This window comes from Accipiter gentilis, chromosome 29, assembly GCF_929443795.1.
Source record: "Accipiter gentilis chromosome 29, bAccGen1.1, whole genome shotgun sequence".
NCBI lineage: Eukaryota > Metazoa > Chordata > Aves > Accipitriformes > Accipitridae > Astur > Astur gentilis.
In genome coordinates, this window is record NC_064908.1 from 3,193,292 (window position 1) to 3,208,586 (window position 15,295).

The window sequence follows — 15,295 nt, forward strand, 5'->3', positions numbered from 1 at the left end:
TGGGGGAAAATGCACTCGCTCCGTACGGGACAAGGAATGGTCTGGAGGGCTGCGGCAGCCTGATCCTGCTTTTGTTGTGTCTTGAAGCACCCGATACCTACCTTAATTCAGAGGATTGTTTCTTAGACTAAATGCTTTCTTTTAGGACTGAGAAGCAGGCGCGGTGTTTACCTGGAAGGGAGCTGGCTGGGCTCTCCTCATATCCCACCCCGGGCGCCTGGGCTGCACTGGTGTGGTGTTTGGGGAAGGGGACCACTAAAAGTTACACAAGTAACTTTTTTTTTTTTTTTTTTCCCTAAAGCATCACTGTTCTTTTCAGGAGAAAGCTGCCCTTTATCCGCTTCAACCTCCCGCGGGGCTTAAAAATAAAAGAGCACTGCATGTTTTTACAGCGGCTTCGCCTGCTTGGCCGGGGAGCGGGGCCCCGCCTGGCCCATGTCACGGCGTTATAGGAAAATGTAACCGCCTTACCGAGCGCCTACCAAAAAGTGCAATAACCAGAACGACCGAGCTCAACTGTTGTATTTTATCATTATTGTTGTGGGGTTTTATTTTAATTTTTTTTGTATCCGACCCGCGCCGTACTAACCCCTCTCATTCCCCTGCGCTCCGGGTGTTGTCAGAGACGCGACTGTGAGTTCAGCCTTTGCCTACCGGGCGCTGCACAATAAAAAAAAAAAAACAAAAAAAACACACAAAACAAAAAAAACCCAACAAACCCAAACCCGCTGTGAACGATCGTTCCCCGCCGCCCCCGGAACCTTCGGCTCTGCGGCGGCGGGACCCGCCCGGAACCTTCGGCGCGCAGGCGCCGGGCTGCCCGTGGCTCTGCCTGAACCCCGCCGCGCTACCGAGCCCCGCCGCCGCGGGGTGAGGGGGACTGCGCTGGGTCCGGCGATCCCGGTTCGGGTCGTCAACGGGTTGCGAGGTGCCGGTGGACCGCGGAGCTGTAGGTGGACGGGAGCGGCAGGGGGATTCGTTAAGGCGAACGCCCGGGCGGCGCAGCGCAAGCTTAGGCCCCCCCCCCCCCCCCTCTTCCCCTCAGCGGGGTCCTTCGGCGACGGGGACGGAGGGAGCGGGACGGCGGCCGCGATGAACCTGGAGCTGCTCGGTGGGTTCGGGCTGCGGGGACCGGGCCGGGGGCGGAGAGCGGCGGCCGGGCCGGGCCGGGGCCGGGGACGGAGAGGGGCGGCCGGGCCGGGCCGGGAGCCCGCCTGCGGGCGGGTATCGATCCACCTCCCCGCCGGTGGAGGAGCGTGAACGGGGCGCGTTCAGGCGGAGCGGGCCGCGGGGTCGCCGGGCTCGCCTCACTCCTAAACGCCGTCTTTACCTTTCGTTGCAGAGTCCTTCGGCCAGAACTACCCCGAGGTAAACGTCCTCCCCGCCCCGCGGGGCTACCCCCGTCCCGCCGGCTGCTGCGAGCGGCTCGGCGGCCGGGCGGGACGGCGGCGGCGGCGGCCTGACCCCCCCCCTCCGCTGCCCTCTCCCCGCAGGAGGCCGATGGCACGCTGGACTGCATCAGCATGGCCCTGACCTGCACCTTCAATCGCTGGGGCACGCTGCTGGCCGTGGGCTGCAACGACGGGCGCATCGTCATCTGGGACTTCCTCACCAGGGGCATCGCCAAAATCATAAGCGCTCACATTCACCCCGTCTGCTCGTTATGGTGAGAAAACGCTCGGGGTTTTGTTGTTTTGTTTGGTTTTTTTTGCTCGGGGCAACCGAATTCAACCTTTAGCGGTAATTGAGCTCGTAGCTTACGCACCAGGTGTGAAAGGCTGTTCTCGTTCTTGTTAGAGGTTGTCTGTGCCTGTGTTTGCTGAGCCTCGGGTGCGCTGATGCCCTGACGGCTCTTAACACCTGGGCGTGTTGACCGCTGAAACGCCAGCCCGCTGTGGGGTACTCGGCTACATTTCAGGATAGTTTCCTTTAAGAGAGTTTAGAAGCATGTTACGGCTATTAAGTTTTTGGATGTTAGGTTATTGTTCACGCTAACAGGTTTACATCTGAGTCTGATAATTTTAAGCCGTAGGCACGTCTTACGCATTTAAGGAGTAACTTTTACTTGGACCACCTCTCATTACTGTAGCTGGAGTCGAGATGGTCACAAACTGGTGAGTGCTTCGACCGATAACATTGTGTCGCAATGGGATGTGCTCTCCGGAGACTGCGACCAGAGATTTCGATTTCCTTCGCCTATCTTGAAAGTTCAGTACCACCCTCGAGACCAGTAAGTCCTGTGGAAAAAGGGTGGAATGCTCTCGTTTTGGTAGAACTGCTCTTATTTTGGTAGAACTAATGATTATTCAAAGCTTTTACTGCAGTTTGCAAAGTGATTTTTCCAACTTGGATAGATGATTTTGGTGTATCATCTTATGATTAGGACCCTAACTGGATTTTTTTGTGGCTCTTTTTGTTATGAAAATATCAGTGCGGGAGGAGGGGAAACAAGGGAATGATTCTTGGAAGCGTATATAGAAATGTCTCATTGAGCTTACAAGTTACTGCATAAACTTGGAGAAGCTTCCAGAGAAAGAAAGGAAGTTAAAGTACACACCAGCTTAATGTCATTTTGCGATTAAATTAACAAAGACAAAGTAAGATAAAAATACAGCGGTATTCTGTATTTCTTGATATAGATTGGGGTGTTTTTTTCTGCATCTAAATATGGAAATTCTTTTCCAGAGAAGAAACTGCTACCTCTTATTTTTCTGCTTTGCAGAAACAGAGTTTTGGTTTGTCCCATGAAGTCGGCGCCAGTGATGCTAACGCTGTCAGACTCCAAACATGTTGTCCTACCTGTGGATGATGATTCTGATCTCAATGTTGTGGCCTCCTTTGACAGGCGAGGGGAATACATTTATACGGGCAATGCCAAGGGGAAGGTGAGACTTTAGCAGGTGACACTGGATGCAGTAGCTTAGATTGCTTCCTGCTTTTATCAAGATACTTAACGTTTCTGGGTTGCATTCTTTGTTTTAGTATACAAATTAAGCTTCCTCGACGTCTCTTGAATAATTGATATTGCATTGATATGATCTTCTGAATAAAGCATCGTGTTTTATCTTTGAAGATCTCTAGACTATAGCCTTTGTCTGAATTAGGTCTTTGTGTTGCTGTTGTCTTTGACCGTGTCTGTTGGATCCTTTTCCAGTGTAAAGAAGCCAATGTTTATGTTGCAGAACTGTCACAGAAACTGTAGTAGAACTACAGTTGCAGAATCCCAACTATTCCTGTGTAGATTTCTGAAGCTTCTGTTGTCAGCGTTAGTAGTTGATGTTAAAGGTACCAAGAGGGGAATGAGTTATAATGAAGATGCTGATTGCTTTCTGTCTCCTTAATCTTCAGATCTTGGTCTTAAAAACAGACACTCAGGATCTTGTTGCTTCCTTCAGAGTGACAACTGGAACCAGCAACACCACAGCTATTAAATCGATTGAATTTGCTCGGAAAGGAAGGTGAGTTACTTCGTCTATCAAGTGGTAACTTTAAGGAAATAAAAAGAATCAGAATATGTTCCGTGAAAGAACTGTGGGGTTTTTTCAGACCTTGTATGCTCTGTCAATCTACCCTATAGTTTTCAATTAATCTTTAGTCTTTTAATGCAATGCATGTTCTATGTCCTCCTTTCTACAGCTGCTTTTTAATAAACACAGCGGACCGGATAATCAGGGTCTACGATGGCCGTGAAATTCTAACTTGTGGACGAGACGGGGAGCCTGAACCGATGCAGAAGCTGCAGGATTTAGTGAACCGGTAAGAGGCAGTAGAATGGCTGGTCAGCCTCACTTGAAAAGGTGAGGTTTGTGTGCTCGGCACTAATGGGAGTCTCTGGATGAAGGGTAGTTTGGTATCTTACTCAGTGTAATGGACAGATATGTTGAAACCTGTCACAGTTTGATTTGAAGTTTAACTATTATTTGTGGTTGGGAGTATGTAAGACCTCAGTCTGAAGAACAAGCCCACTCCGCAGTCCTCCGACGTCCATGCTCTGCTGTTGTTTAACCGTTTAACTTGTGATGCTGTCTTTGCACGCAGGACACCATGGAAGAAGTGCTGTTTCTCTGGTGACGGTGAATATATAGTGGCAGGTTCAGCACGACAGCATGCCCTGTACATCTGGGAGAAGAGTATTGGAAACCTAGTGAAAATTCTCCATGGGACCAGAGGAGAGCTACTCTTGGATGTAGCAGTAAGAAAACTGTCTGCTATTACTACGTTCCTTGTTGTTTTGAAAAGTAACCTTTCTTCATTCCATTTACCAATGAAGTTCCTCCTCTTTTCTCTTTCAAATAAATCTAGTGGCATCCTGTCCGACCGATCATAGCTTCTATTTCAAGTGGTGTTGTATCAATATGGGCTCAGAATCAAGTGGTAAGTGTTTTAGATGGTTTCCTTAAGAGGATTCCCCAGTGGTCTCCATCCTAGTAGACTGTATGGTTGCATGTTGAAATCCTTTATTAAATCCCCATTCAACAAGCTTTTTAGGTTCACCTGCCTAACTTGACATATGTTTACCATCTTGTTGAATGTGAGGAGGGTTCTCATACTTCAGCCGCTGAACTAGTTAAGCTTTGCATTAATTCTTAAATATCATCACAGGGACATTTTATGTGGGAATGGTGTCCTTCTGAATGTGGTGTTTAAGCATAGGAAATCCGAGTGAGCGAGCGAGCCAAAACTGAAGTGGCTAAATGTGAACACACAGCTTTGTTTTATGAAGTAAATTGCAATGTTTAAGGAATATTACAATGTTGTATTTTCAGTAGGAACTAACTTGTGCAATTCCTAATTTGCTGTATGACTGTGGACCTAACCGAGGCTTCATTTTTTTTGTTTGTTTGTTTGTTTTTGTTTTTTTTTTTTTGTGATCTTGTGTGTGGCTTGCGGGATTTTAATGCAGAATGAGGTTTTAATTGCACGAGTCCTCACTACAGCTGCTGTTCCTTTGCATAAGGTAAAAATTGTTCTGAATTTGTGGTTTAGGAAAACTGGAGTGCCTTTGCACCTGACTTCAAAGAGCTGGATGAAAATGTAGAATATGAAGAGAGAGAGTCAGAATTTGACATTGAAGATGAAGATAAGAGTGAACCAGAACAGACAGGTACTGCTTAAAGTGGGTTTCTATGTAGCAAATAGTTGGTAGTCTGACTACATGACCATAGTAAAAATTAAAACTAGCGGTCATGGTAGTATACATGGGTATTAAATGACAAAACAGGAATGGATAAATGAAGATGTATGAACTAACACAATCAATATGATTCCTGCCAATTGATGCGCAACATTTTTTAGAAATGTCTCCCATCTCCAATGCATGTTTGAGCAGAAAGCAGCAGCAAATAGACAGCTAACTCTCAACAGCGGCAGTGCTGAATTTGAATCAGTAGCAGTGCAACCTGGCCACTTGGTGGTGCCAAAAAATTGTGTACTGTGAAAGGCTATGGTTAAGCTATGGAAAGAAATAAGGATTATTCCCAGCATACCACAGAGCTCTCCTCATTACCAGGCTTTGCAGCACTTCTCATATTTAGATTAATTGTTGTTTAGCAGTTTCTAATATTCAAGTGTAATGTTGGCTTGTGGGAATTAAGCATTAAAATAAATTTAATCAGATTCAGAACTAGTTTAGTGAAAACAACAAAACATTTAGAAGATTCTAAATCTTGTATCTAGCTTTATTACTGGTGTTTTATAACAATAGGTCTGTATGAGAACATAGACAAATAAGAACCTGATGGATTTAAGAGGAGATACTTTAGGTTTGTTTTCTGCTTTAATTCTCACTTCTGCATGTTTAGACATTTAAGCAGTCAGTCCCATTCTTTCTAAGTAATTCGGTCTTTTCCTTACTGTCTTTAATTTGTCTTTTTTCTCTGGTTCTCAGGTGCTGATGCTGCAGAAGATGAAGAAGTGGATGTAACTAGTGTGGATCCCATTGCTGCCTTCTGTAGCAGGTGAAAGAATATTTTGTTTAAAGTATGAATACAAAATTTATTGCTAATATTTCCTGTATAATATGTTATAAAAACCCACAAGTTTTAAATGAAAGCAAATATTTTTCCTTTTCAGTGATGAAGAACTGGAGGACTCCAAGGCTTTGCTTTACTTACCCATTGCTCCTGAAGTTGAAGATCCAGAAGAAAACCCCTATGGACCTCCACCAGATGCGGTTCAGAGTTCTTTAACTGATGAGGGAATAGGATCCGAGAAGAAGAGGCAGTCCTCCTCTGATGGACCTCAGGCACCAAAGAAGAAGCCCAAAACCACCAACATTGAACTACAAGGAGTACCTAATGATGGTGTGTAGAAGCTGCCATTGTTTTAGTGCCTATTCTGCATCTGAGGTGGTTTTTAGCTTTGCCTTAACTTTGTCTGAAGACCAGAAGTTCAGAAGGTCACTCCCTAATTTTCTCCTTCCTTTGAAGTCACTTCTTACAACAGTTATTAATAGCCACCAACTCTGCAGATCTGCTGGCATTTTGCAAGCTAGGAATGAGAAAAGGCATCCTGAAACTGTAATTTTTAATGCTGTTTGTATTTAACACTAAGGGCTGTATGTGCTGATACAAGCATCTTAAGGGATAACTCACTTTGGTAACACATTGTCTCTCCACAGAAGTCCATCCGCTGCTGGGTGTGAAGGGAGATGGTAAATCCAAGAAGAAGCAAGCAGGCAGGCCTAAAGGATCAAAAGGTAAAGACAAAGATTCTCCATTTAAACCGAAACTCTACAAAGGGGACAGAGGTGCTTTACCTCTGGAAGGAGCAGCGAAGGGTAAAGTGCAGGCGGAGCTGGGACAGCCTTTGACAGGTAAGGAACCCAGCGTGAGCGTCGTTGGCTTGCTTGGTGGCCTTGCTTTGTACAGACCCTGACTTAATATAGTCATAGCATTTTATCTTCCCAAATGGCACTTGCTTACTAAATGTTTAGCTGCTGTCAAGGATAGGCAAAATTTTACATTTTTTTAAGTGGGAGTGCTTTCAATATTTGTAATAAAACTGATATCCATGCCTGTGTTATTGCATATAAAGAGCATGTAGGGTTTTTAATAGAGATTGAGCACCATTTCTGAAGCAAAATGTCTTTTCATAACTTGAATCTTTTCAATAACTTCTATCAATTCTTACATAAACAGTAACAATGTTAGGTTTTGATGGGTCGATTTTGAGGGGGGAAATGTGAATAGTGAAGGATTCTGAAGCTGAAATTGATACTTTGTGCCATCAATACTAGGCAGTGATGAAGAACAGAAAAATTCTGTAGGCAGAATTAGGAAATGGAGCATTGATAATGGTCCACTTGATAAATGACCCCTGAGATAAAATTCAGGGGCTGAATTTTCTATTCCTAGCTATACAGCAGCCTTCGTTAAATTCCAGAAAGTACAGTTGCTGTAAATGAGGATAGGTTTTGGTGGACTTTTCTTGCCCCCCCCCCCCCCCTTTCTTTTTTTGGTCATATTTTGTTGGTTGTGTACTAAAACAGGACTGTTGCAGTCAGCTTTGTCTGGGTCTAGACTTAGTCTCAGAGGGACCAAGTGTTTCCCATCTGTCTCATTTGCTATTTCAGTTTCTTATTTGGGAAAAGTTCATTCAAGCACAGTAAAGAAAGCACATGATTGGATTAAGTGATGTGAACTTTTTTTTTTTTTTTAGATTGTAATGAAGAACCCAGGGTTGATATATAAACAGTTTCAAAGACACAATGTAATTGATCTATCAAATTTTGCATTTCCTTGAATCAGCAGCTGCTGCTGTGGATTTTAGACTGTACGGAAGTGATTTTATTCCTCCCCCCCCTTCCTTCCCTCACTGCTGGTCCTATGCTACCCACCTTGCTCATTGTCCTTCCTGCTCAGCTCCTGTTATGTTGCTTGTGCTAGTACTGATAATTGCTATTTGCTGAAAAAGGGAATGGGATAAAGGAAACTTAGTCTATATGTGGAAAAACATGGTGGATGTTTTCTGGGCTTGCTTCTATTTAATCCTTTCACACTGCACCTTGCAAAATCTAGAAATTAAACAGATACACAAGAATATCCTTAGACCTTGTTTGTAGCCTGGGAGGTACTGCTTAGCTTCTAGTGTCAGATTTGCCAGATAGGCTGATTCTCTTTTGATTTTTCAAGTCATTAGGGGGCATCCAGTATGTTTTAATGTATGATAGTAAGGAATTACTGGATTGTGTGGATCCTCAGGTGTCTTTGCTGGCATCTGTTACACATCCTGACCGCTCTGTTGTACCATGCTGGATGGACAAGACCGGTTTGAAGACCAAATGAGCATAACCATTAGTTTTATCAGCAGGCCTGTTGATTGCTTTCTTTTACTGTGCTGCTAATTAACATGACCGTATGCAAAAGGATATAAATGAGAAAGGATCGTGCACTGGAAACTTAACAAAGTGGCTTCCAAAACAAATTTCAGTCATCACCTGCTTCAAAAAAAAAAAAAGCTGGATATTTTGACTTTTCCATGTTTAAGTGGCTGTATAAGCAGTCTGTTTTCAGAGAAGTAGTTTTAATAGCAAGTGTTTTTGTTCAACTTTTTCAAGGTATGTTTATGGAACTTTGTTATCAACTTGTTTTACTAATTCGCTTGATCTACATTTGCAGACAGATGTCAGTGTACTTTCTTCTTGCAGCTTGTGATCACTATTGCGTTGGTCTGTTCTGAGAGCTGGGAAAATAATACTCCCATTTCCTCTAACGTGTTTCAAATGAAGCAACATTCTAGACAGACTCCTTTCTTGTTTTTTTACACGTCCTTGCAAAGCTGTATTTGGGAGGATTTTTGTGTGGTTTTGTTTCTAATGCTTTCATGCAGTTGTTATAGCCTGACTTGCTATAAAAGACAGCAGTGGAATTTTACTGCTGCTAAGCTTGGATTGTGCATACCTGTGCCAGTACAGTTAGCTTTGGTTTTTGGACACTGTAGAATGGAAATTTTCTTTTCTTACAAACAAATGGGTTTAGACCCAAGTTCCCTACTTACTTTGCCCATCTATCAGAGGTGGTAGAGCTTTCTAAAATTTACTTTTAGTTTTTGCTGCCTGTAAGCACTTTAAGGTGTTTTTCCATGGTGGCATTCTTTAGCTTGATTGAGATATAGGCAAATAATCAATATTGTTATGATGGACTGCTGTCTCTCATTAGGACCTGTTATTGTGCTCCTTTCTACAGTGCTGTTGACTTAAGAGGATCTAATAAGATCCATGCAGTAGATCTCAGTAGTCAGTGTTGGAAGTGTCTATATGAGTCATGTTATGAGAACAGATTGTGCACTGAAAGAAACTGTCACTTGGATCTTTCCAAGCTCACAGTAGTCTTTTACTCCATGAAATTCATGTCTGTCTTCCTTTGTTCTCTTTACGGCTTGCACTTAGAATCCTATTTTGGGCAGCCAGTTTTTTCTTGGGGTTGCCGGTGTTCCACCACACCACAAATACGCACTTCCAAATTCAAATGGCCACCTGCCTGGGATCCTGGACCCAGACTGCCTTTTCTGTCTCTTGTGCCTGAAGCTGTTAACTCTGCTAGTTCCTTGTGCTGTTGCTTTCTGAAGTAACTAACCAGTCACTAAAACAGTCACACAGCAAGCGTTTCTCCTCTGGAAACTGTTTGCTGATACGACATAATATACAGTGTCTTTCTGCATGCTGCATGGCTGGAACTTGGAGCCGGGCGCAAGTGCGTCTGTGTCACTGTACTGTGCAGTCTGGCAGTAAACGTCTTATTCTTAAAGCTATGTCAAAATCAGGTTTCGGTATAAACAAACTGAGAAGCTCGATCCATTTTATAGTTTTAGAATAAATTCTTACAGCAATCTGGTTTAACCCAGACTTAGGTGGAACTTGTTGTTTTCAGTTGTCCTTTGCTCTCAGATTTTTGGGATTGATGAATCAAAAAATTGTACACCAGGTAAGTTTGCTTGCAACTTTTTGGAGTAAAGGCTCAGAGTTCCTTAGCCGCCTTGTCTATGCCTGTGCACGTGATCTCAAATACAAATGCAGTTATACTGTAGATCTTAATTTGTCGTAGATAGTATCTTGTTGATTATATCTCATTCTGAAAAGAATGGCTTTATCTAGAAAATCTTGTTCTCTTTCATTTTTTTTTCTGGAAACGCTACCGTATTTGGTGGTCTCTGCTTTCTGGAGTCTGGTTACTTACTTTTCACCTGTCTTTGATCTCTTTAGCAGGTGGTGCAATCTCAGAATTGTTATGAAGACATTCTTCTCTATCTTCCTGTATTCTTTCCTATATTGACACCATAATGTGGAAAATAGATGACATGCTCAGTCAGAGTGGACTGACTAATACAGCAGACTGATTGTTCATGGATTCAGGGAGTGACTTTTGTAAGAAATGAATATGGAAGAGGAAACGGCCTTCATTCCTCCTTAACTGCCTCTTCATCGAACAGTGTAAGATGCTGACTCTCAGGTCATGTGATTTGCAAAGAGACTAATTGGACTGCCTTTGTGTTGACATATATAACTATTTCTAAAGTGAGCTGGTACCCAACACTCTGCCACTCCAGATCTTATCAGCCGTTGTCTTTTAAATATTTTTTTGCTTTGTTCCTGGATTGAAGAACACCCAAAGTGTGTATTTTTATGCCTGATGCCGTATGACTGTGTATCCTGCAAACTTCCCTTTCTTTGCTGTTAATTTTCATTTTGGTGAGTTGTAAATCCTTCTATGCCAGCTGTATTACCTTATCAGCTTTTCTGTTAGCTCAGTGTGATGTCTTCTATGCTGACATGCTTAGAGAAACGCTGCTGCTGATTATGTGCCAGGTTTGATTTCATCTCAAGTCGATAGAGATCTAATGTGAAGAATCAAGACCCCCTCTGAAGTCTGCAAAGAATGAATCTTCATATTGTGAATATTTTAGACATGAAGGATGACTCTGCTTATGGGAGAGAGAAGGAACAAGTGAAAGTAGCTCTAGATAAAATACTCAGTGGATATGCTTTCTTCTAGCCTGTGATATGAAAAGCTGTGTTGGCAGTTTCTTTCTGTCCTTGCAGATGTTTTTTTTATTCTTTCTCTTTCCTGTGAGGTTCCCTACCAGAAACAATTGGTTTCTTCCTTAGCTGGTAGGTACTGGCAGTTAGAGAAAAAACAGAACCAATATTTCTCCAAACTGAAACAGTAGTTTTTCAGTTTTTTGTTCCCCTCCGCCCCCCTCCAAACTTCTGGATCAAGAATGGAAGAATGATGAATGCTAACAGCTCATTCCCAGCCATGCTTTAACCTTTTATTCCTTGAAGATGGTTGTGATATTTTCCTTGTGGGAATGGCAAGAGACACTTTCTCTATCTGATACCTACAGCCTGACACCTTTCTGTGCTAGACCAACTGCCTGTTAAAAGAAAGTTTTCATTCCCAATGCCCCTTGTTTTATAGACTTTTATAGTTCCTGTGCAATTACTTCAGTTTTTCCCCAGATGTAATTATTGAGATTATCACTATGTATTTAAATTTTCAAAGTATCCTGCAGACATTAAAAACCAAGAAGAGGAGTCATAAAGAGATTTATTAATTTATAGTCAGAAGTATGCAGTAGATGCATGAGATAGAAGCATGGGAGGAGAGGAGACATTTCAAATCAGGTTTTTTGAAACTGGTATTTTCATTTCCTGCTTTGGTACAGTGGCCTGCTTCATTTAATGAAATCCATTCCCTTGCGTACAGTATTAGTTTTCTTTGTTCTTTCTGCCTGTAGGATGACTCGCATCTTTCCTGGAACATTGTTACGTCAAATCCACCCATATATGGTGTGGCTGATCCCACAAGCTTTAAAAGATGCAAAGGCAATGGTTCTCTATATTGTTTTAAAGCATATGATTTGCCACAGACTTCAGCCTTCGTTTCTGTTAAAACTTCTCTGTACAGTGTATATGTCGTTGGTTTATTTTCTTCCATCTCTTATTTTATTTTTTGGTATCTGTAGTTTTGTACAATATTTGTCAGATACTGGCTTGATGGTAGTATATAGCAGTGATGTTAGTTTTTGTGTTTGTAAATAAAGAGGTATGTTTTATTTCCTAAAGTCAATGGGTAAGTCTTGGATTTTCCATACAACCATCATTGTTTATATTGTGACAATGTTTAGGAATCCTACAACACAGCTCTGGTGCAAACACAAATATATTGTGCCTTCACCACAGCTGGTGTGTTGTTGGTTGGTTTCTTTGTGTGGCACTTAGTTGATGATCTCTTTTCAAGAGGGAGGAGTAAATTTGTAGTCTAATAAAACCCCTGTGTACCTGAGTGCAGCCTCGGCACTCTGAGGCAGACACGTGAAAGGGGAGCTGAACACAAAGCATGCTGGGTGTAGAGTGCACCTCCAGGGAAATTGAATGTGGAAAATACATATAGTAGATCTTCAGAAGTCTTCATTTTAAGAAATTAAGGATTGTTAGGAAGAGAAGTGTGGATATTCATTAGCAGAGCTGTTGAAGAACGTGGCAATCCAAATCCTTTCTGCAATCCATAATTCAGTTGCTGGTAAGGAGACACTATTGAACTGCCTTGACCATAGTTTATTGACTCCATCAAAAATAAGTAACTTTGATTTTTTTTTTCATGAAGAACTTTTTTAGTAGTGCATTATTTTTTTGGAATACTTGAGCACTAAATGAATTACACTGGGATGTCTCCTTTTCAAGCGTTTTGCTGCAATGGCAGCATACAAGTGGTTTCTGTTTTACAGATGCATCGGTTGAATGTGGAGATTTTGGCTTGTAACTCTCTTCGGAGTCGGTGGCTGTACATGACACAGAGCATGGGGCTTCGGCTCGCAGCTCCTCTGAGTGATGCCGTGAGGCCAGTGCTGTTGAATCCCTTCTGAGTCCAATAGTGGATGTCAGGAGCCTAATACGATGCTTTTATGCTGAGTCCTCATCTCGGAGGACTTGATTTGGCTTCACACGTAGGGGAGTTCTTTGTTCTCCCTCGGAAGGTTTGGGGCCGCGTTCTGACCCGGGCAGGTGGACTGTGATGTTGGCACCGCTCCCCTGGGAACGCAGGCTCGCGGAGATGTGAGCGACTCTGCTGAGCCCTACATAGAGATGGGTATCACCAGTGATAAAATACAGTTCAGCTTCCTTTGGATATCAGTGCCATCAGACTCTAGAGGCTGAAATCGTGTTTTCGTGATCTTGGTAATTTGAGGAGTACTTTTGGGATACGTGTATATAAGACAGAACTGTGCAGGTGCTGCATAGGGAATTATGATTTCCGCATGCTCAACAACATTATTTTAAGGCTTCCAGTAATGATTACTTACATTGCTTTATAGTTTGGTGGGAAAATTAAACTGGAACAGTACTTCTTTACAGTGGAAATTAATCTAAAACAGGACATAAAATCTTACAGAGAAGGGAGGACTTAATCTTTTTTAAATTGTCAAATAGATCCCATTTGCTGGAATATAGTGGATTAAAACATTCTATTGCCTTGTTACAAGAACTATTCACATTCTGACCAACATAGTAATGTGTTGCATCTTCTTTAGCAGTGTTGTACTTCAAGCCTGTCTTGGGGGATTTTTCCTACTGGAAGGATTAGGTCCTGAAGATGATACTGGTGGGATTTCAGAAATACTAAGTCTGAAGATTTACAAAGAATGATTTTGTGGTTTTTTGACTACTGGATTTGCGTGGCTTTAGAAAGTAGCATGTCTGATTGATAACCCCAATATGAAGACCTTGGGGAACAGCCACATCCTTGGGATATTACCTTGTGCTTTCTGTCTGCCATTGGTAGTTTCCTTTGAAAAAGTTACCATCCCAGCAGAGCTGAAGTCAGTTGTAGCGAAAGTTGCAGTCAACACCACATCCTGCAGTGTCACCTGTGGGCTGGGCTTCAAACTGGAGGAGATGTGCGAGATCACTCCCGCTGGAGAGAGGAGGAATTGTACCTTGCACAGGTCCGACTGCCTGACCAGCTGGGTTTGTGGTTTACTCCACTTCACCGTCCCCGTGGGCAAACCCTTCCAGTTCAGCTGCATGACCTCGGACGTAGTCGGCTTTAGTAGCCAAGCCTATAGCTATAGGTGGAGCCTTGCCCAAGGCCTTATCACGACAAATAATGTACTGTTCAAACCTTTCAAAAACCCCAATTCTGTCGTCAGATTTTCCCCTACTAGGGAGTCTGATGCAGGGACTTACCGATGCGATGTGCAGTTGTTGAAGACATTCAAAGTCATCAAGAGGGTCTACTTTGGGGTCAGAGTGATCCGAAGTGACTTAGTGGATCTGAACTTTCAAAAATCCTTGACTTGGGAACAGAAGTTAGCAGCAAATGAGGTGGAAGGAAACACAGAAAACAGCGCCCATGAAGAAGTGCAAGAACAGCAGCACTTTTGGCAAGGAGAATTGTTTTATGAATGCTTGGTAGGAGTTGGAAGTGGAGTGATAGGGGGTATCTTGGTGAGCATGGCACTCTGCTTCTTGCGGAAGATTTTGAGAAGGAGAGCTGCAGAGTAATGAACCGAGATTTAATACAATTTCCTGTCTCTGTCTCTTTATTAGTATTGATGCAGTATTTCACGGCAAAGTTTGTAATTTTTTTTTTCTGGCTGACACAGTTTATTACCAAATACTTTCTTAAGCTTTGGAGTCTGATAAGTTAGTACAGGACTCTTAATGGAATAGTGCAGACAGTAGCTCCAGATGGGGCAAGGCAGTTTGGCTCCACATTGTGTGAAAGGATGGTCTAGAATGGTCCAGACAGGAGGCCACTGAGCCACAGAAACCTCCCACTGCTCACTGCTAATTACCTTGCTCTGCTCCTCTAATAGACCTTTATTTTACCTTTAGGTGTTTGGGGTTTTTTTATTTAGCTAATAACTTGCGATCCTTATTCCTGTCTTAATTCCTTGAATTTCTTCTGCCTTGCCGAGAACTCTGTGGTGATGTGAGCTGACACAGATCGCTGTTTGGTAGATGGTGTTTCTCCAGCACAAGGTGCGTAGAAATAAGGATGCTTTTCGAGGTGGGCTTACAAACCAAGTTTCCTGCCTGGCTGGTGTCCTTTCCATCAGATCCAAGTGGTCTGGTCTCAGTAGCTGTGGGGCAGTGTGGGGATGAGGGGTGGACCACTACTGTCTGCTTCCTCTAGAGAGATTTATTTCCTTCTACTAGAGCCTGCAAAACTGTGAAATATCTTCAAGTGATAGCTTGGAGCTTGCCCTGTTTCCTTTGTAGTGTAGAATAGCGAAGGAGGGAGCATTGGGTAGCACAAGCAAATCTTCAATTTGAGCACTGCTGCTTAGGAAC

General features: G+C 43.0%; 2 protein-coding genes across 5 annotated transcripts in view; both read left to right on the forward strand.

Moving 5' to 3' along the window:
* Positions 1 to 1,003: 1,003 nt before the first annotated feature.
* RBBP5 (RB binding protein 5, histone lysine methyltransferase complex subunit) overlaps positions 1,004 to 15,295 on the forward strand; it is a 43,067-nt gene continuing 28,775 nt past the window's right edge. The window contains exons 1-14 of one of the 4 annotated variants that reach the window (XM_049831676.1): positions 1,004 to 1,111; positions 1,343 to 1,368; positions 1,494 to 1,666; positions 2,090 to 2,230; positions 2,723 to 2,885; positions 3,349 to 3,458; positions 3,637 to 3,756; positions 4,039 to 4,192; positions 4,303 to 4,374; positions 4,987 to 5,104; positions 5,888 to 5,957; positions 6,073 to 6,302; positions 6,620 to 6,814; positions 10,205 to 12,063. In XM_049831676.1, the coding sequence (XP_049687633.1) occupies positions 1,093 to 1,111; positions 1,343 to 1,368; positions 1,494 to 1,666; positions 2,090 to 2,230; positions 2,723 to 2,885; positions 3,349 to 3,458; positions 3,637 to 3,756; positions 4,039 to 4,192; positions 4,303 to 4,374; positions 4,987 to 5,104; positions 5,888 to 5,957; positions 6,073 to 6,302; positions 6,620 to 6,814; positions 10,205 to 10,230 (1,617 nt within the window). In that variant the 5' untranslated portion in view covers positions 1,004 to 1,092 and the 3' untranslated portion in view covers positions 10,231 to 12,063. Of the gene's footprint in view, positions 1,112 to 1,342; positions 1,369 to 1,493; positions 1,667 to 2,089; positions 2,231 to 2,722; positions 2,886 to 3,348; positions 3,459 to 3,636; positions 3,757 to 4,038; positions 4,193 to 4,302; positions 4,375 to 4,986; positions 5,105 to 5,887; positions 5,958 to 6,072; positions 6,303 to 6,619; positions 6,815 to 10,201; positions 12,064 to 15,295 lie in introns of those variants that run through there. The other 3 variants (XM_049831674.1, XM_049831678.1, XM_049831677.1) reach the window with 3 other exon arrangements.
* On the forward strand, positions 12,155 to 14,651 carry TMEM81 (transmembrane protein 81). Its single transcript, XM_049831679.1, has one exon. The coding sequence runs from the start codon at positions 13,715 to 13,717 to the stop codon at positions 14,501 to 14,503; it is 789 nt and encodes a 262-aa protein (XP_049687636.1). The 5' UTR covers positions 12,155 to 13,714; the 3' UTR covers positions 14,504 to 14,651.

Bases quoted from the DNA above. Each gene is read 5' to 3' on its own strand.
- TMEM81 (XM_049831679.1), top strand. From the start codon at position 13,715: ATGAAGACCTTGGGGAACAGCCACATCCTTGGGATATTACCTTGTGCT.